At 43.7% G+C, this 22,046-nt stretch overlaps 1 protein-coding gene across 1 annotated transcript in view; it reads right to left on the bottom strand.

The window, feature by feature from the left end:
- LOC139750795 (junctional adhesion molecule-like) overlaps positions 1–22,046 on the bottom strand; it is a 135,815-nt gene that overhangs the window by 25,355 nt on the left and 88,414 nt on the right. Inside the window, exon 3 of the mRNA XM_071665541.1 lies at positions 10,707–10,849. Coding sequence (XP_071521642.1) covers positions 10,707–10,849 — 143 coding nt within the window. The remainder of the gene's footprint in view (positions 1–10,706; positions 10,850–22,046) is intronic.

Here is a 22,046-nt window from a genome sequence, read left to right as displayed (position 1 = left end):
ATACAGTGAATTGAAACGATGTGGTGTACAGGGGTCGACGTGCTGTCAGTGAACTGAACCAGGCCATGTGAAACGTCCAGGCTAAACCATGGAAAGGTCTGTGGGACCTGGTCGTAGATAAGGAACTATGATTGTGAGGCATTACAAATGACAGATGTAAAATGGATGTGAGCGAATGTGGTCTTTCTTCGTCTGTCCCTGACTCTCGTAAACGCGGGGAACGGCGATTAAGTATGAAAGAATATATATATATATTTTTCGTACTATTCGCCATTTTCCACGTTAGCGAGGTAGCGTTAAGAACAGAGGACTGGGTCTTTAAGGGAATATCCTCACCTGGCCCCCTTCTCTGTTCCTTCTTTTGGAAAAATTGAATAAAAAAGAAAACGAGAGGGGAGGATTTCCAGCCCCCCCGCTCCCTCCCCTTTTAGTCGCCTTCTACGACACGCAGAGAATACGTGGGAAGTATTCTTTCTCCCCTATCCCCATAGACAGAAAGAATATATATATATATATATATATATATATATATATATATATATATATATATATATACGTAAGAAACACTCACTCACTGAACTGTAAAGGTCTTGACGGTGGCCATTATGTAGACTCGTGAGTGGGAGGTGGGAGAGGCTGGTACGGCTCTATGCCATATGGTTGTGGGTGTAGCAGGAACACCACCATTATTCCTAGAGTGTCTCTCCTGTGAGGGAGGAGGAGAACACAGCCAGTGAGGTGAACCCCATTCAGGTCGCAGCTCCGTAGTACAACTGTGATCCACATTTCCAGCATTTTGTTTGATTTTTTGGCACAAACTGTTGGCATTTCAAGACTGGAGGACAGCGGTCGATGAAAATGAGAGATGGTGAAACTTTTTCTCTTCTCCATATATTTTTTTTTTTTTCTAATCCTGCTTCAGCCAGGATGTTGCCAGGATGGACATCGTACGAAGAAATATTTCCACGTTACCGTTGATCTTTTATAACTTAACGTGGGGTTCGAGATGTCGCGATATGTTATCAGCCAGCGATGTGATTTCATAACGTCTTGCAATGACCTGCTGCAATTTTCTGTTGTATTTGTTTCGCCCGATTTATATACAAGTGCTGCAGGAGAGAGTAGACAGGTGGTAGACTTTCATAAAAGCTGCAGGAGAAAGTAGATAGGTGGTAGACTTTCGTAAAAGCTGCAGGAGAAAGTAGATAGGTGGTAGACTTTCATAAATGCTGCAGGAGAAAGTAGATAGGTGGTAGACTTTCATAAGTGCTGCAGGGAAGAGTAGACTGGTGGTAGACTTTAATAAAAGTGAAATGATATGATAGAACATAAAATAGACTATATGACGTTATAGAACATATAATAGACTATAGTTTTAGAACATATAATAGACTATATGACGCTATGTTCAGCCTTCGGTGTGGAGGAAGGTTCAAGTTGAGGTTTTTGAAGGGGACTCGAAGCAGTGTTTGTGAGGAGGGTTGAGCAAGGTGTTTGAAGAATGATTTACCCAAGTGTTTCGATGAAGTTCTCGAGCAAAGGCTTCAAAGGTTCATATATAAAGGTCTCGAAGAAAACGAAGAGGGAAACTCAAGCTTTTTAAGGGACTCAAGTAAGAGCTTGGAGGAGGACACTGTGAGGGTTGAGAGAGAAACTCAAGTAATAAACTTGGAGGAAGACTCAAGCATGAGTTTGTAGGGAGACTCCAACAACGGTTTTCAGCGAACTTCAAGCAAGGTTTTGAAGGAAGGGTTCCAGACTTAAGATCAGAAGGTGAATCGAACAAATATTTACAGGTAAACCCTCAGACAAGGGTTTGGAGGAAGAGAGCAGATGTTTGCAGGAATAATCAGATAAAGTAACAGAGAAATAAGAATAAGCTAAAGAAGGTTGGGAGAAGAGACAGTGAGAGATAGCCTAAGAAACAAAGAGTCTCTAAGTTTTAAACATGTCTCAAAATATGTTACGAAGGATCAGAACTTATATAAAGGAACCCCCCAAACCAGACACACACATATATATAAATACCCAAGAAATATCTCATTTATCACAGAGATAGCGTTAACTAACTCACTACAAAAAAAAAAAAGCCATTATCACACAAGGCCAGAGTTCCTCAAGCTGCTAGGGGAACCTGAGGTATATTAACTGCTTTGGGCGAAGTAAGACGGCCAAAAGAATGTGGTAATTCTTTCACCACCCGAAGCGCCACGATTTCAGTTTTCCTTCCTCGTCGAGGAAGAGATGGAGCGGGTTGGCTGGGGCGCGCTTGCCTCCTACTACTACTCCTTGCCAAGACAGAGAAAAACATTTGCGCTACGCTGACTGTTGCGTCATCACTTGGGCATTTCCCTCCCTCTTTGCTCCCCAGGATTTCTACCTTGAGCCATTTAATGATGTTTATTTTCCATATTATGCCATATATCCACAATGGATTATAAAAGCTCTGAAGAAAATTCAGTAATCTTGCCCACTCCAGTATTTCTCACAGAAGGAGAGTCTGATGATGGTACGTTTAACTGAAATGACAAATGGTATTTTCTTACGGTGTCCGGGAGGGAATTTCTTGCGTGTGGTTCTCCAGACTTGACAGATGCGAACGTAGCCATACGGTTACGAAGCATAGCATTTACTGGATCATTCTGACAACGAGGGAAAAACATATATCGCCTGAATCTAGCTTGAAACCGTGTACCGAAGGCACAGACATTACGTAGAGAAGTACACTCATGTTAAATTGATTTGTAAAGCTGTTAGTGCCTTTGTTGTGATAACAGTTTGTTATCAGATTACATGTAGTGCAATCCTCGACTAGGAAATGACTCTATTAACCAAATCCTGCAATTCTGCATATGAACCGTCGGGAAAAAGAAGCAGGCAAACCACCAGCCGCGAGATTTTGAAGGTCAGGTGGCGTAAAGTTAGAGGTAATGGAATTTAAGAAGTTATAAAGTATAACCAGATGGACTAATTTAACCCAGACGTATCGTCTGGCCTTGATGACCGAGCCGCAAGATGTCTCAAAGTACAGATGGCAGTTGATAATTTCCTATTACGAACACGTTCTCAGCTGGTGTTCTGGCCGGGTTGTTGGCGTGGTATGAGAGGTATGAGAGAGAGAGAGAGAGAGAGAGAGAGAGAGAGAGAGAGAGAGAGAGAGAGAGAGAGAGAGAGAGAGAGAGAGAGAGAGACGGGAACACGTTAAACAACAATTATGCTTCGTTGATTAAGATACACGAGGTGAAATAGCGCTGAGGCATTGAGCTACTGAAGGTGTAGGGTCATGGCATTGTTACGGGGTAATACAACAGGGCCGGACGTAGGTTGGGGCCCACCAAACTCATTTCTCTGTCGATTGGATTAGGTCAGGTGTGGAGGTCACCCGCTGTGACCTGCCACCAAGACAAGGCGTCGTCAGCAAGGTGAGAGACACTGTGAGGAGTGGCTGTGGGCCGCTATACAATTTCACAAATCACGAACGGAATTAACATGACTGGAAATGGCGAATGTCTAATGTCACCCCTAAATAAGAGGGTAAGAAATGAGCTTTGAATTGCCGCCTATTTATCCTCACGTCAGTTCTGGGTAGAAGGATGTAAAAGAAAAATGAAATGATTAGACTAGACTGTGATATCTAAAGATCACGAAAAAGTGTCAGACAACACAAAAGATCGTGTTCAGCAAATTTGCCCAAATTGGTCAATGTTATATATTCCAACTGGGACTCAAAAGTACCCTCAGGTGTACTATACCTTAACTACCAAAACAAGAAGAAAAAAAAAAAACATTCGATAGTGTGCGACACAGGAGACTGATATGCAAATCCCAGCTGGGTTACTGCCCAAAGAAAATAGCTTCATGAAAAAGGTCATATGTCAATTAGAAAAAAATGTGTGGCCTTTTTTGGCCTTTAAGGCCAGGCTCTGGCACCCTTGCATCATCCTACCTTTGATCGTGAGGTACATTCACTACGATTTCTAGCTTTGATCTGTTTTCACTGGGTGCAGTGAACTAAGTGCATTCGTAAAGGGCTTCGGAAAAGCAGCCTCTGGTTGCCTCAAATTGGCCTTCAAGGCCAACGTGTCGTAGCTTAAGACATTCCCCGGATCCTGATGTACACCTACATCCAAGCTCTGAGGCCTCTAGGTGCAACAGTTCTACCGTGGAGTAAAGAAATTAGCACACCGACACTTCAAGGCTAACTTGCTGTCAGTTAAAAACTTACCTACGTAAAGTCTGCATGACCTGCGCCCCAAATATGGAGACTGTAGATGCAACGGTTCTTAGCCATCAATGAACGACAGAACGCAAGCAGAAATAGATTAAAAGGCCAATTTGCCGTAGCTATAGCCCTTTTAAAGGTGCTGAAGTGAAGGCCTCTGGCATCATTTGAGACTTCATTTCGCTGGGGAATGCAGTGAAAGACAGAAAGCTGGAGGGGCGCCCCAGAAGGCAATATGGATCTCAGTAACACTTAGTTTCTTACGTGGATGTTGTTTATTTTTTTTTTGGAAGTCAAATAAGCGATAGTTCTTGGTCATCTCATGATAGACATATGTGTTTCATCATATTTCTTGAGCATGACTTTCATGAAAATTAAGGATCCCTTCAGGATGTCGATTAATCTCGATAAAATTTGAACATCTGGCAAGGAAGGAGAGAGCTTCCTGGACATCAGGATTTTGATTCTCTCTTCAGTACTTCTTACAAAGTCTCCCATCTCTTCATCGAAATTGACCCTGGTAGGCTTGGAACCCAGAGGCATGCCGGACAGAATGCTCTCGTGCGGGCTAATAGTTGAAGCTCCCCAGCAGTAATCCAGGTAAGCCGTCAGTAATCTAAGGTTTAAGGTAGAAATTCCATGATTCTTTGAAGTATTTCGCATGAGCGAGGTCATCAGACAGGGAGTGTACAGCGCCTGTCAAGGTGCCATGGGGGGGTTACTTAGCTGGACTCCTTCCGTAGATTTGACTCCATGTATACCGAAGAACAGAGACCATGATGTGCACATGTGAACGAGAAAGGAGGAGGAGAGAAGGGAAGAACTGATGAACCCTTCGAACGACAGTGTCTCATTTGACATGGATGAGAACGTTCTTCATGTCTCCTTTTATATGACGCTCTGTCGCGGAGCAGCGCTACAGACGTGAGGTTGTGCAGCATCGCCTCCTGTTTACACCCAGTCGGGATGATGATGAAGCCAAGTTTCTTTGTTCTGAGCAGAGAGGCTGCCTCACAGCTCACGTTTTGGCAGCCGACCCGGCTACCTGATGGCAAAGGGTGTTGCCGACGGCAGTGGGTGAATTGCTACTATGCTTCTCCCTTCAACGTGCGAGGGCAGCACCGGAGCAAAGGCGTTGGAATCTTAACCACCGAAGAGAAAAGTTGATCGATTTTAGGAGTTTTGTCGGGAAACTTCTTGATGGCGAAGGACCAACCAGAGTCGGATTACCGATGGCTTTCGAGTGTTAAGTCTACTACACGTGTGAAACCTCATGACGCAGATAGAGGGTATAAAACTCATTCATAAACCTCTGGATCACTGAGAGTCAGAGGATGGTGTGGAGTGGCGTCTGCACGTTGGTTCTTATTAACGCTGGGTCCGCGCGATGGATGCTTGTGTGGCATGTCTTCATGGTGTGACAGTTCTTGCATCACCACTGGTGTTGCCGCTGCGCTCCGGCTTAATGCTCACTGGAGTCCTAATTTAACGCGCTTGGGTACGCTAGACACTGGTTTTGTCTCAATTATGGCAAAATTGCTTACCACTTGTCGGAAGTATGAATTAAGTTGTCATTCCTCGAGTACTCATCTAACATCGTGATAAAAGAAGTTTAATTAGATAGCTTAAACACATTATTAACCACTCTACAAAACATTGGCATACACAAGACATATGGCATCCACCACTCCGTACACCTTGAGAGTAGAGAATGATACAGATGTAGGTGAATACGACGCAGGTTACAGAGTTGGGGTGCGTGACCCAAGTACTCTTCACACATATTCAGGCAGAATACGTGATGGGGCAATACCCATATATATATATATATATATATATATATATATATATATATATATATTTTTTTTTTTTTTTTTTTATACTTTGTCGCTGTCTCCCGCGTTTGCGAGGTAGCGCAAGGAAACAGACGAAAGAAATGGCCCCCCCCCCCCATACACATGTATATACATACGTCCACACACGCAAATATACATACCTACACAGCTTTCCATGGTTTACCCCAGACGCTTCACATGCCTTGATTCAATCCACTGACAGCACGTCAGCCCCGGTATACCACATCGCTCCAATTCACTCTATTCCTTGCCCTCCTTTCACCCTCCTGCATGTTCAGGCCCCGATCACACAAAATCTTTTTCACTCCATCTTTCCACCTCCAATTTGGTCTCCCTCTTCTCCTTGTTCCCTCCACCTCCGACACATATATCCTCTTGGTCAATCTTTCCTCACTCATCCTCTCCATGTGCCCAAACCACTTCAAAACACCCTCTTCTGCTCTCTCAACCACGCTCTTTTTATTTCCACACATCTCTCTTACCCTTACGTTACTCACTCGATCAAACCACCTCACACCACACATTGTCCTCAAACATCTCATTTCCAGCACATCCATCCTCCTGCGCACAACTCTATCCATAGCCCACGCCTCGCAACCATACAACATTGTTGGAACCACTATTCCTTCAAACATACCCATTTTTGCTTTCCGAGATAATGTTCTCGACTTGCACACATTCTTCAAGGCCCCCAGAATTTTCGCCCCCTCCCCCACCCTATGATCCACTTCCGCTTCCATGGTTCCATCCGCTGCCAGATCCACTCCCAGATATCTAAAACACTTAACTTCCTCCAGTTTTTCTCCATTCACACTCACCTCCCAATTGACTTGACCCTCAACCCTACTGTACCTAATAACCTTGCTCTTATTCACATTTACTCTTAACTTTCTTCTTCCACACACTTTACCAAACTCAGTCACCAGCTTCTGCAGTTTCACACATGAATCAGCCACCAGCGCATTAGCGAGGTAGCGTTAAGAACAGAGGACTGGGCCTTTGAGGGAATATCCTCATCTGGCCCCCTTCTCTGTTCCTTCTTTGGGGAAAAAAAAAAAAAAAAAAAAAAAAAAAACAAGAGGGGGAGGATTTCCAGCCCCCCGCTCCCTTCCCTTTTAGTCGCCTTCTACGACACGCAGGGAATACATGGGAAGTATTCTTTCTCCCCTATCCCCAGGGATAATATATATATATATATATATATATATATATATATATATATATATATATATATATATATATATATATTTTTTTTTTTTTTTTTTTTTTCAAACTATTCGCCATTTCCCGCGTTAGCGAGGTAGCGTTAAGAACAGAGGACTGGGCCTTAGAGGGAATATCCTCACCTGGCCCCCTTCTCTGTTCCTTGTTTTGGAAAATAAAAAAAAACGAGAGGGGAGGATTTCCAGCCACCCGCTCCCTCCCCTTTTAGTCGCCTTTTACGACACGCAGGGAATACGTGGGAAGTATTCTTAGTCCCCTATCCCCAGGGATAATATATATATATATATATATATATATATATATATATATATATATATATATATATATATATATATATATATATATATATATATATACATATATATAGGGTAGAATTATACATGAGTTCGATGTCAGAGGTGGGTAGGGGAAGGTATGATAATAACACACAGACACACACAAATTACATGTTGGGTCGGTAACCAAATACACGGATGACACCAAATGCGATTCATGATCTATCTGGCCTGAGGGGCCCCATGTATGGTATTTAGTACTGAGATAGACACACCCACATTGTAGGATGGGTCTGGACACACATAAACGCACTGGAAAGCAGTTCATGGGCAAGTTACAAAGGCCGGTTGAGGGCTGTTAGTATACAAAACAAGAGATTATAGGGTGGGGGGTCAGCACACACTCATATACATAGGAGATTGCTGTATAAGGCATATAACAGAGGTTGGGGTTTCCATACATGGATGTGAACAGTAAAGCAATAATTAGGGCTAATTACAAGGCATTATACATACAGTTTATTACGTTCATTAGGTTCAGAGGCTTACCAATTACAGTGACAGAGGTATGGAATTTTCAGTGACACCAGCGACAGTGAAACATTTACGAAGTTCATAAAACATGAGACCATGGCGTTTAAAGTCGGTGATAAAGGGGGCTCCCCTGTTATGTAATGTTGTGGCGTGTGCTTGTATGGCACATCACATTAACTTACACCGAGTTGTATCTATTGTGGGACCCACCCCATTCGGCCAGCCTCGTAATATATCTGCACCCCATCCTGATTCAGGCTGTTACAATATCATTGTGTCTAGCCCTCTGGTTCTGGGTTTACAGTATAAGAGCATTTATTGGTATCATGGCTGTCATAATAGTTGGTGCCCAAGATACCTAGACACTCAGCTTGGAGTTGATTCTTCGAAGCCAACACGAATACGAACGGCGTTAACTTTTCTTGGTAAACATGGATTGAGGTTTGTCCCTCGCTTAAAGACAGGCGTTGTATGGCCATTCCAGCGACACGGGTATGATAGTTGTACCCGATATGAGGATGAAACCCACAGGAGGTGAATGTCAAGTTCGCTTTGTCCCAAGCACTACGTAGACTCTACGTGTCTCTCACAGGAGCATTACTATATACCGGTGCAAGACAACAGAGAGAGCTCAGAGCTGCTTTGGAATCATTTATGATAAGGCCATGATATGATTCGTTAATAAGTTCCTCCAATGTCATGTGGATCCCCATGAACGCACTTTATGTTGTGTTCAGTTGTTGAGACGAACACAGGTGGCGTGGCTACGTACGTTCGCCTCTTTCTATTACGTATGATATACGTACGCATAGCCGGCCCCTTCATCGTCATGTAAGGAATCATCAGCCAACGCTAGTTTACGAATGTGTGGGCACGACATCTGCGGCGGCATAGCATCACTTGGTTCTCGTATACTAAAGCTGCTGGGAGCAGAAACCATTCTCGTTGGTCTTTCCAGAGTTCATTTATTATGAGGGGAGGACTGGCTGCAATGGGGGATGTTAAAGCCCGTGATGTGTAGGTAGAACATAAACACAATCATTATCGAGCGTGGTTAAGCATAGGGGGAGTTAGGGACTCGATACCCATGGCTGGGAGAGCAAGGCAAACGTTGCTGAAGAGGAGGAGGAGGAGGAGGAGGTTTTGGCTAGGCCCTGATGGTGGCGGGTGATGCGGAGTCTCCGTAACTTTCGTTGTCTTCTTCAGGGAGTCTGCGTAGTGGCGAGGCGGGGCAGCCAGGCAGCGGGCCACGTCAACTGATGTACCGAAAGAAGTTATCATTAACGTATTTGCCTTTCCTGAAGTCGGCTCCCCCGGCTACCCCTGACTGGAGAGATCCTCGTTGATAGGAAGTCCTTCCGCCATTATGGTTCACCTCGGAAATAATCAGAGAAAAGAAAAGGAGAAGAAGAGAAAAGCTGCCCTGCCGAGGATGGCTCCATTCTCCCCGTGATGGAAGGAGGCCATACCACTGAAGGGGGAGGGGGAAGGGTGCGAGCTGTAGCAGGGCAGTAACAGTTGGACCAATGGTTTCCCTCCCTCCCTTTAGGTCAGGATGGCATCCTACCATACCAGAGTCACGGGACGTAGAGGAGGGAGGGAGGTTAGTGGTCCCTCGGAGATGATCCTGGAGGAATTACGTGGGTTGATATGTTCATGATAGGCGTTGCTCATACGTAGATTGTATCACCCAGGGTTCCACAGTCTTCACTCCCGCTATAGACGTCCGGAACGAGGATGAAGATGAAGATGAGGAGGAGGAGAAGGGCGAGGAGGATGAAGAGGAGGAGTAGGGGGATGAGGATGATGATGATGAGGAGGTTGTCGGGGTGATAATGTAAGTCCTTCAGTGATTTTTTTTTTTTTTTGTCTCTGATCCATATAATGAAGAAAGACAATGATGTATGGGAGATAAAGAATGATGCAAGAAAGGTATAACAATGAGGCATAAGGGGACAAAAGAGTAAAGGATAGATAACAGGAGCAGTGGTGCAAGGCAAACACAAGATAGTGGTTACTTAATAAACAACAGAGACAGTGGCGCAGAGAAAAATCAGAATAGACAGTGATGCAGGACGAGTTGGAGATTCTTCTGCTTAACTGACAACAAAGTAAGTGGTGCACACTCAACGACAGGTTCAGTTATGCAGCAGAGAAAACAAAGACGATGATATAACATCAGTAACAAATACAGTGATACAGGATAAACGTCAGGTGATGGTGCAGGATGAACAGTAAAGACATTGTTGGAAGATAGACAAGGGTGACAGTGATGCAGTGCAGGAAAGAGTGACTGATGCAAGGGAGGTAAGACTGGCAGTGGGCCAGGTGATAGTACGGTGACAGTGATGCAAGACAAACTTAGAATGGCAGTGAATCAGAACGGACTAAAGTGACAGTGATGCTAGACCAACCACAGTGACAGGGAAGCAGGACAAACTAGACTGGCATGGAAGCGGGACAGACTAGAGAGTAACACGAGAGTAGCAGTGAGAGCAGCAGTGAAGCCGAATAGACAGGAGTAACAGTGAAACACAGGCAAGGGCAACCGTGACAGGGCGAAAGAGGATCAGAATCGTCAGTCACATCACTTACTGACTTATCTCCCAGCTGATTGACGGTGCAGGGGAGGTAGGCGACCGTGTTCTGGTGTACGGTGATGTTCTGGGGCTGAGGACTTGGGAAGTACGGCCCCATGTAAAGTCCTGTGCCTGCCCCGGCCTTGCCAGCCACACAGCCTGGAAAAGAATCCATTGAAGATGTTACTGAGGGTAAAGAAAGCATTGGCAATATAAGCAGTAATGTGACACACACACACTCACACACACACACACACACACACACACACACACACACACACACACACACACACACACACACATCCAGCGAAGTAATACCAGGAACAGATGATGAAAGGCCACATCCGCCCACATCCATTCTATAGCTATTATGTGTAATGCACTGAAACCACAGCTCTCTATCCACGTCCAGGGCCCCACAGACCTTTCCATGGTTTACCACGGACGCTTCCCATGCCTTGGTTCAGTCCATTGGGAGCACGTCAACCCCAGTATACCACATCATTCCAATTCACTCTAACCCGTACACGCCTTTCACCCTCCTGCATTTTCATGCCTCTATCACTAAAAATCTTCCTCACTCCGTCCTTCTATCACCAATTTATTTCTCTCTTCTCTTTGTCCCGTTCACTGTTGACGTATATATCCCCTTTGTAAACCTTTCCTTACTCATTCTCTCTATCTGTTCAAACCATTTCAGCACGTTCTCTTCAGCTCTCTGAACCATACTCTTCATATATCCCCACCTCTCTCTTACCATTTTATTACTTACTCGATCAAGCCACCGAACACCACAGGGGTACTGACTTTGAGCACTTCATTTCCAACACATCCTCCCTCCTCCGCACATCCTTATCTACACTCATTTTTAACATTAATATAACACCGTTGCGACTACTATACCTTTAAGCATTCCCATTTTCGCCCTCTCAGATAACGACTTCTCTTTCCGTACATTTCTCAATATTCCCAGAACGCTCGTTTCCTCATCCACCCTTTGACTCTCTTCCGCTTTCATGGTTCCATTGGCTGCCGTGTCCACTCCAAGGTATCTGAAACGCTTCACTTGCTCCAAACTTTTCTTCTTTCCAACTCTCACCCTTAACTAACCTGTCCCCCTGTCCAGCTGTACCTAATAACCTTGCTTTTGCTTACATTTACTCTCATCTTCTTCCTTTCACACACTCTCCCAAACTAAGACACTAACTTCTGGCCCTCACCGGCTCCCTAGCTCCCTGCAGACTGTATACTCGCCTTCTTTCACAAAGACTTGCATTTACCTCCATAACCACCCAATCCATGAACACATTAAACAGACATGGAGACATCACACATCCCCTGCCGCAGACCATCCTTTACTTAGAACCACTAACTCTTCTCTCATCCTACTTGTACACATGCCTTACACTCTTGATGAAAACTTCTCGCTGTGTCTGGAGCTTTTCTTCCTCACTGCATATTCATAAGACCTTCCACAAGGCATCTCAGTCAACCCTATTATATGCTTCTATCACATCAATAAATGCTGCATACAAATCCTGTTTCACTAAGCATTTCTCACACACACACACACACACACACACACACACACACACACACACACACACACACACACACACACACACACACACATTCTTTAAAGCAAACACCTGTGTGTGTGTATGTGTGTATATATATATATATATATATATATATATATATATAGTGAAAAGTCAGGCTCTAGCAACATGGGTTGACGAAAGAGAGTATACGCTTTCTTCAAGGATGTTCTCGCTCCAAAGGAGTCCATCTTTTCCTTGCTTCTCACTGTCGTACAGCCTCGAAGCTCCCTGAACCCCATAGGAGGGGTCTTGTGGTCATACACAACAATGATATTACGTATAAAGGGACTGTGATGGAAATTAGTGCACAGCTTTTTGAAAGGGAGTAAGTATGAATTCATTTCTGACGTTTATGGTAATTCACTGAAAACAATGATGCGCCATTAAGCGGGACTGAAGTTTGACGATGCCTTTATACATTCAGTACCGAGGGAGTTGATTTGCAGGTGAGATATTAATATCAAAGCGAGATCCGTCTCGAGTTCTTTCCATGAAATGTTTGTCGCCGGTTGGTGTTACGCGTCACTGATACTAAATCATGGTCGTTATTTCTGTAGGGTACAAACTGATGTCACAACAGTATAGCGAGTGTTCCACCTCCATATAATTTTCCAGACCGTCAGACACTGTAAGGCGAGACGTAACCCAGCTAGCTTTATTCTGAAGACATGTCTGTTGAAGACATTTCGTGTTGAAACATTTTACCGGAATGTATTCATATTTCACTGCATCGCATTAAAAGGAAAACTTTTATTTCATAACTTTACCGAAATACATTTCGTACAATTCCTCCAGTGAGGAGAAGGTTCTGCGTGTGTGTTAAAAAAGACTTTGCTCACAAATGAATCTACTAAGTAGTGAGGCATTGGTTGCATAGTACAGACAGTGTTGCACTGCTGGAGAGAGAGAGAAAAACCGACCTGCAGATTCCATCTGGAAGAAGAAAAAAAAATGATCATTGTAGACACTGTAAGTGGCCATAACTCTAGCGAAATGTCAACCAACACCAATCGCAGCGCGATGCAAAATACAGAGTATAAATGCTGAGCTCTGACCGGTGTACGATGATGGGTACAGATGCGTATGATAGCATGTATAACATCAACCCTTCTGGGTAAGTGCTATCATGATGAATTATGGCATTGAGAAAAAAAAAGAAACCAAAGCTCTGTCTCACCCTATATTGCCTTTTCGTCTCACGAAATCATTACTCACTTAATCCCAGCTGAACCGTACTCTCATTATCGTCTTCTCGTCCTCATTCCTTCACACTGTCTTGCTCACCCCTTTTTTTTGGGAGATCTTGGTGCCCTCTGTCTCATCTGCGGGACTAACAGTATAGTAGTAAGTGAAGGAGCAGCGCACGAACGGTGATGGTTGGCTGCTGAGGCGAGTTAACTCTGTTCATAACACCTCCTCCACTACTCAAGTCGACTCAACACTGGATTCAAGAGATGCGAGACCGAGAGAACGTAATTGGTTACTGGAGCAAAAAAAAAAAAAAAAAAAAGAGGAATTCATTGTCAGGTATCATACAGTTATCAGGCGTACTTCCTCACGTTAGCAATGTACTGAAGTTAAAGACTTGATGACTGAGAACAGCTTTAGTTCAAGTGCCTCACCTTCTTTTTCATGTCAGGGGAGGTTGTTGAGTGGCCGAGCAGCGTGGCTGGTGATATGCCGAGTAAGGGAAATCATTCGACACAGGTCTTCTCGACAACTTTGCCCTGGTTGTGGGTCACGCCAAGTTCGCGAAAAGTCTCGTACGGAGAGACATTATGATATATCTATTAGTTTCTTTATCTGACTTTCTCTGTCTACCTTTCTATCTATCTATCTGTCTATCTATCTGTATGTCTATCTATCTATCGATTTATCTCTATTTATCTACCTTTCTCATCTCATCTATCTGTCTATCTATCTCTATGTCTGTCTATCTATCTGTCTATCTATCGATCTATCTATCTATCTATCTATTGCTGAGTATGGTACATCATACTGACTGTAGTGCAACAGTGTACTTGCAGTGTCCTGACGCATGTCGTGGTTGATATTCAGTGACTGGTAATAACGTGTCCAGAAATGTGTAGTTGACCCCATAGATAGCGTGTATTCCTTAGTTCTACACTTCGCCACCGCTGGCAACTAGCTCGCAAGTGTCACCTCAAGGACAAGATGCTGGAATTAGGGGAAATAAACCAGCGGGTGTCGTACTCATCGAAGGCGTGAATTATCTGTCTAACACCCTAACAGCCTTCATTACCCAAGCGATGCCTAATTCATCACCCAAGCAGCGCTTCAAGGACACATTCGACTTAATAATCCCTCTGCATCAAGTTCATAAGAAAACATTCGACTTAATAATCCCTCTGCATCAAGTTCATAAGAAAACATTCGACTTTATAATCCCTCTGCATCAAGTTTATATGAAAACAATCGACTTTATAATCCCTCTGCATCAAGTTTATATGAAAACAATCGACTTTATAATCCCTCTGCATCAAGTTTATATGAAAACATTCGACTTTATAATCCCTCTGCATCAAGTTTATAAGAAAACATTCGACTTTATAATCCCTCTGCATCAAGTTTATATGAAAACATTAAACTTTATAATCCCTCTGCATCAAGTTTATATGAAAACATTCGACTTTATAATCCCTCTGCATCAAGTTCATAAGAAAACATTCGACTTTATAATCCCTCTGCATCAAGTTTATGAGAGACATGTTGTCATCCCCAAAATATGACATGGAGGAAGAAGGAGCAGTTTATTTTTTTCTTTTTGATCCAGTCAAAACTTTGACGATCAAGACTCATCTACCCCCTGTACCCGCCCGCTCCGTGGTCTTGTGTGATGGGAGCACAGCGCCCGTTTTCTTGAAGGAGCCTTCGTGTGCAGAGTTACACGACCGTGTGCACTTTCGTGGTGCAGCGTTACCCGACCGTGTGCAGTTTCGTGGTACAGAGTTACCCGACCGTGTGCAGTTTTGTGGTGCGGAGTTACCCGGACCGTGTGCAGTTTTGTGGTGCAGGAGTTACACGACCGTGTGCAGTTTTGTGGTGCAGAGTCACACGAGTAAGACAGGTCGTAGCTTCTGTGTGAATGTATTTCCACTTGTTTGCTGCAGTGAAAGATAACAACGAGGGATTTTGGAAACAGTGAATGAGATGAATGAACGTGTCATCTCAGAAACTAATGTATATCAATCATTTTTTTCTGTAGCAGTTTTCCTTTGGCATCAACCAAGGTTTCAGATATTAATTTTATGTTCGTATCATCATTTACGAAGAACAAGAAATCGTTGAAAGAAGAATAATGCGTTTGTATAACTTCCACGAAAAGTACATGAATTTTTCTCTAAAGGAAATCTAAAGGAAAAAAAAGGATAGACTTATATATCTTGATACCGTAAATTACATGAATGACTTTTCATCACACGTAATGGCAAGGATAAGGCGAACTGCCTTCAGTTCAAGGCCTCGCCCCTCAAACCATATCAGTCTTTATATACAGGTTAACTTACAGTCAGATAAACCGTCACCTGATTCTCTGCTTCGAGTGGACAGTCTCTGTCTGGTCTGACGAGGAACTCCTGCAATCTTGTGATGCATTTCTGTACTTCACAGTTCTATGCATTAATGCCTCTCACGCATGCGCACGGTACACACACACCCGTTGCGAGTGCCAGAAAACTCCCACTTGTGCTCCCAGCCATTGTCATGCTAATCTCCCCCAGCCCGGCCGGGTTTTGCGGGCTCATCATACTATGTAGCATGTTTATGATCTACTGACCCTCAGCTGAAGTGTGGAGTGTGCCACATGTTTATTTGACATTAGTCGGGGGTGGCTTCCTGCTCCAGGGCAAGATATTTAGTCGTTTCCTCTCTCTCTCGCTCTCATTCTCTCTCTCTCATTATCTCATTCTCTCATTCTCTCTCTCTCATTCTCTCATTCTCTCTCTCATTCTCTCATTCTCTCTCTCTCATTCTCTCATCTCTCTCTCATTCTCTCATCTCTCTCTCATCTCTCTCTCATCTCTCTCTCTCTCTCTCTCTCTCTCTCTCTCTCTCTCTCTCTCTCTCTCTCTCTCTCTCTCTCTCTCTCTCTCTCCTAAAATAACATTGTTCCTTCCCCAAAAAGCCTGATGCACAATGCATGCCACCACCGTCTCATTCACCGTTCTTCCATACCGATGATTATCAAGTAAACTCATTTGAGCATTCACCTTTGTAACCGTTTACCTATACAGTGGCACTATGCATGCATTCTGCCAGTCCTCAGGCACCTCAACATGATCCCATATACACAGTTTAGGAATCCTGGCTAACCAGTTAAGAGTACAGTCACTCACTTCATCCGCCGCTTGCCACATTTAATCCTTGACCCCCCTCTTCTCTTTTCACCACACCGCTCACCACGACTCTCTCACCCTGCATACCATCCAACTTAAACACCCTGCATCTGCCACCCTGTCATCAAACACATCTGAAAATCCTTCCTTCATTTTGAAGGTATAGTAGTTCCCAACGGTGTTATGTGGATGCGAGGCAAGGGCTGTTGATGAAAATGTACGGAAGAGGGTTAATTTGTTGGAAATGAAATGCAGGAGGACAATGTGAGGTGTTCTGAGGGTTGGTCTAGTAAGAAATGACAGGGTGAGAGAAAGGTGTGATAATGAGAAAAGTATGGTTGGGAGAGCTGAGAAGGCGGTGCTGAAATGGTTTGGGCATATGGAGAGAATGAGTGAGGAGAGGTTGACAAAAGAATATATGTCAGAAATGAAGAGGACAGGGAGAGCAAGGACACTGAATTGGATATGGATGCAGGAACTGAGCTAAATTTTGAGTGCTTAGGGCTTGAACATGCAGGAGAGCGAAAGGCATGCGTGGGATAGAGTGACCTTGAGCGATGTGGTATACAGGAGGCGAGGTACTATAAATGGACTGAACCAGGGCATGTGAAGCTAGGACGCCATTTGGTAAGCAAGTCACTTGTTTTCCAAATGGCGTCCAAGCTACGTCTCTTCGTTTTATATCAACTGACTTATATTTCTTTCTTATGTCTCCCCTGATGATGTGATTATTACACGAAAGTACATTTGGAAACTTATCGTGTTCCCTTTCCCCGTGGACTCATAGGAATATATATATATATATATATATATATATATATATATATATATATATATATATATATATATATATATATATATATATATATATATATATATATATAGTTTACTTCTAAGTGAACATCATGACGGGCAAAATTATGCCTCGCTGTTGGCCATCTTTGATAAGATGGTGAGTGAGAGGAAAAACATTGTAGAAGAAATTAATGTGAGATCTCCAGCCAGGGTGGTTGGCAGACCCGGCTCCTTAAAGTCGAAAGTCGAAAGAGGAGGAAGAGAAGTCCCCAAAGCTTCGATATTCGACGAAAGAAGAATGAATCATAACTGTCCACCTCCGTGTGGGCCGGGTTCCACTGAGACACTAAGGCAGAGGGGTACCACCAACCAGTCTCCTACCACGGATCCAGGAGTTAGCGTCTGGGACACGGCCAGAAATGTACGCTGGAGTGGTGGTCAGAATATCATCTGTAGAATAGACAGAGGCGGGGGGCAATCAGTTGCCCCTGCCGTCTCAGCTGAATTAAGAAGAATAAATCACAGAAAATGGAAAGGGGTGGTGAAAGGGATGTGATAGCAGGAGATCTGATAAGGGAAATGGATTCTGGTATCACTCTGGCTGAGAGGAAAGTGGAGGGAAGCCACACTAGGTATCCGAGCAGTACCTACCCCATACGCGGATGAGTGATGAGATCCTGTGGAGGTGAAAAATAGTCTTGCAAGAGAGGTAACTGTGGCACCCATATCACATCCATAGCTTCAGGGGGGAGGGGGGAGGGTGCTGGGCTGGGGCTGAGATTTTTCGATGTTGATCAACATTGGTGTTTTCCAAAAATGGAGTAGACGTGTGGTTATGCCCACCATGTTTATACTGTCATATGGTTTGAAGTGTTTTGTTTCGGTAGTTGATTGTAAGAAACGAGTTCAATTCAGAAGGTTGTGTCGTGCTAATTGTGTTCGGATGCTAGGAAGACAGGTTGAACTGCAGGAGGGGTTTTGGAGATTAATTTTTGGTGAAGGTTCATAAAGATTTATCAGTTGAATAAGAAGTCAGATGAGGACACTTTTGTTTCCCGAAAGCGTGCTTAACCCTTACGAAAAACAGCTTTGCAATGATTTTTTTTTCTTTCTAAGCAGAAATGGAAATGGAATGAGTCACAAAGGGACAGAGTTTCATGATCGGTCTGTTCCTGATACTTCAGGTATGAGAGCGAAACCGACTGAACCATGTCTGGCGAGTATGTGGATTTGATGGAAGGAACCTCAGTCTCCCTGACAGTCGAGATGACCTCGTCTTTACGGACAGAATAAGTGGAGGCATCCGGACCTGCAAGGCTAGAATGAAGCCAAGGAAAGTCACTATAAAAAAGCGGCACAAGGGAAACCACGGAGCCCATACACAAAGTACCCTAGTCTCCGTTTTGAGATGGGGAACAGAGGGATCATGTGCCCAGCTGGAAGTGACAAGAGACATCAGTGTGATCAGAAGACCCTGACGAGAAAGAACTTGTTCATCTGTTAGCCAAAGGGTTCGGAGGTGTGTAAGAGGAGTGAGGGCGTCTTGTTGTTCGGGAACTCGTATCGCATGTTTGATAAGTTGTTCTAGATTGATAATGGGGTAACAAGAAAGGATGTCGACTCTGTCAGCATTCTCTCCAGTAGAACCAACGCCATTTTTATGATGTACATTAAAAACACTTGCGTGGAGGGATTCATCATGAATGTGCCTGGTAATAGAAGGTCAAATAGCGAAAGAGGTCTGTATAATGGAGAAATGGAAGGGATTATACAGAAAACATGAAAATAGAGGCACGGAAAGAATAGGAATTTTAGGCCAAATGATGTCAGAAGTTGGGAGACTCAGGATCTGTAAAGCTAGTAATGAGAGTGTTTGTGCTAAGCACAAACCAAACACCGCTCTTTCTAGCGGAAACGATGGTGAATACCTAAAGATTATACAGTGAAGAGGAGAATCATCCTTAGACAGTTGGGTTTCACAGAGAGGAGTGTCAATTGGAAGGAGTAAAGAGATGGTGTTCAGCAGAGAAGGGAGGTTGGTTCTGAGTTAGCGAACGCTGCAGAAATGGATAAAGTCAACGCCAGGGACAATGCCAGGTAGAGGTGAAGTGGGTTCCGATCGCTTGAAGTCTAGTCAAGGGAACCCAGGGAACCTTACCGCCCTCCTCGACCGAAGGCGCCACTACGACTCATCGCCGAAGACAAATCAGTTGAATGTACAGACTTCCACGTGGTGTATGGGAAATTAGCTAGAAACTTTATGATTTAGAATAGAGAGTCGCGAAATTAAGGTGATACCAAGAGCTATGGTGTGTGTGTGTGTGTGTGTGTGTGTGTGTGTGTGTGTGTGTGTGTGGCTTGTGGATTGAGGTCCAACAGGTCCCGTAAGGATGAGAGAGACATTAACTTGGGTCAAGGGGGTTAGGGACGTGACCAGTGCCGTATTTAGCTTATTGGGATCACGGGCAATCTAAACCCTTCCTAGGCCTTCTGTACCTCCAGAGTGAGTAATAACCTGCTTCCTCCTACCTCTTACTACCGACGAGGTAGTAAACTTCAGATGTGAGTTTTCCGGGGCTATTCATGGAGTATTTTTCCTGTTTACTCTACCCGGTCTATTTCAACGAGCATGCTCCCTCTGTTGTGCTCACAGATCCTAGATGCTGTAGCTTCTACACCAAACAGATGAGGCTATAGAAAATTCTGATACCTCCTTTATCAACTTTGTAAACAGGGAAAGAATTAATAGGACCACTTCGTTATCGTGAAAGCTACTCCTTTTCACGGTATAGTTTTGATTATAGGGATAGTCAACATTTTATCAATGGAAACCACCCCCCCAAAAAAAAATACCTGAATGGCTGGTTACCTTGAATACGATGGCGAGACGAAGTTTCAGGACACGCCGCCATAATCTCTTCATAATTCACGGGATAGTAAGAGCAGGTGAAACAAGAATCGAGGAGGAATAATTCATGTATTTCGCGAAGTGGAAGGCATTTGACGCGAGCGCTACACAGTATGATTGTTAAACTCTACTGGTGTAGAAAGCGTGGCTTTGTTAACTTTTGCAAGAGGTTGTGTTCAGGAAGATTTTACCTCCATGTAATTTGTTCTTTACGTATTCTGGAGTTTCAAGTGAGGGACTGAAATACAGTTACCTTGTATCGTCGAGCGAAACCTATACGTCTCCAGAATTACATCAATATGTTTGTAGACTATTACATAAACCTTTTAAAAACCAAATCAGAATTGAGAACACCACTAACTTAGGGACAGTGAGATATTATCTGCATTCCTCTGGACGAGACAGTTCAAATTATGACACGAGACAGTTCAAATTATGACACGAGACAGTTCAAAATTCTTCTCACACTGAGCGTCTGCTAAATCGTGTGAAGTGAGGGACTTCTGTGCTGGTTAGACAACTCCATTCGAGTGTTTAGAATATGAACGTAAACACGCATATCAAAACGTGTAATGTTCACGTGTAAATCAATCTTGTTACCCCGAGTTAAGATGTGGGACGCGTATTCGTAAGATTGTTTACATAAACAAGTATGTTTACATCACTGAATGAAGTTCTCATAGTTTATTCAATATATCTTCATAGTTGGACAGTGACTCCTTTCCCAGAACGAGTCCTCGTGTTGCCTAGGGCCTCTTTTCTGATGTCTCTGCAGCTGCAAGGTTACGCTACATCCAGTAGCAAGGAAAGGTTGGATTCCTTTGGAGTGAGAAGATCTAGGGGGGGGGGTTAGAGAGAGAGAGAGAGAGAGAGAGAGAGAGAGAGAGAGAGAGAGAGAGAGAGAGAGAGAGAGAGAGAGAGAGAGAGAGAGAGAGGGCAGACTTTACTCCCAGTGATACAGCCTCGCAAAAGGTGACTTTTCACTTGAGGCGTAACCCGGCCTTGATGTGGACTTTTATCCGTGACTGGAGCCTCCTACTTAAAAGTAAAGTTAGACAAGTACACATACTAACTCAGATAATAGGACAGATGCACATACGAGGACAAGTTACATACTGAGACAAGTATACATATCAGGACGAAGTATACTCTATAGGAAGGGTACACACATACCAACGCAAAATACATACTGAGGCATCTAAAGATCCTTAGACAGTTACTCATATTGACACACTATACATACTGAGATAACTACAGATACTGAGATAATTACACATACACACACATCCATACTGGGACAGTTACACATACACACAATGCATACTGAGACAGTTCCACATACACACAGTGCATACTGAGACAGTTCCACATACACACAGTGCATACTGAGACAGTTCCACATACACACAGTGCATACTGAGACAGTTCCACATACACACAGTGCATATTGAGACAGTTCCACATACACACAATGCATACTGAGACAGTTCCACATACACACAGTACATATTGAGACAGTTCCACATACACACAATGCATTCTGAGACAGTTCCACATACACACAATGCATACTGAGACAGTTCCACATACACACAGTGCATATTGAGACAGTTCCACTTACACACAATGCATACTGAGACAGTTCCACATACACACAGTGCATACTGAGACAGTTCCACATACACACAGTGCATACT

This window comes from Panulirus ornatus, chromosome 10 (genome assembly GCF_036320965.1).
Source record: "Panulirus ornatus isolate Po-2019 chromosome 10, ASM3632096v1, whole genome shotgun sequence".
Lineage (NCBI taxonomy): Eukaryota > Metazoa > Arthropoda > Malacostraca > Decapoda > Palinuridae > Panulirus > Panulirus ornatus.
The sequence above is the reverse complement of the archived record's forward strand: the minus strand, read 5'-3'. Positions and strand labels throughout refer to the sequence as shown.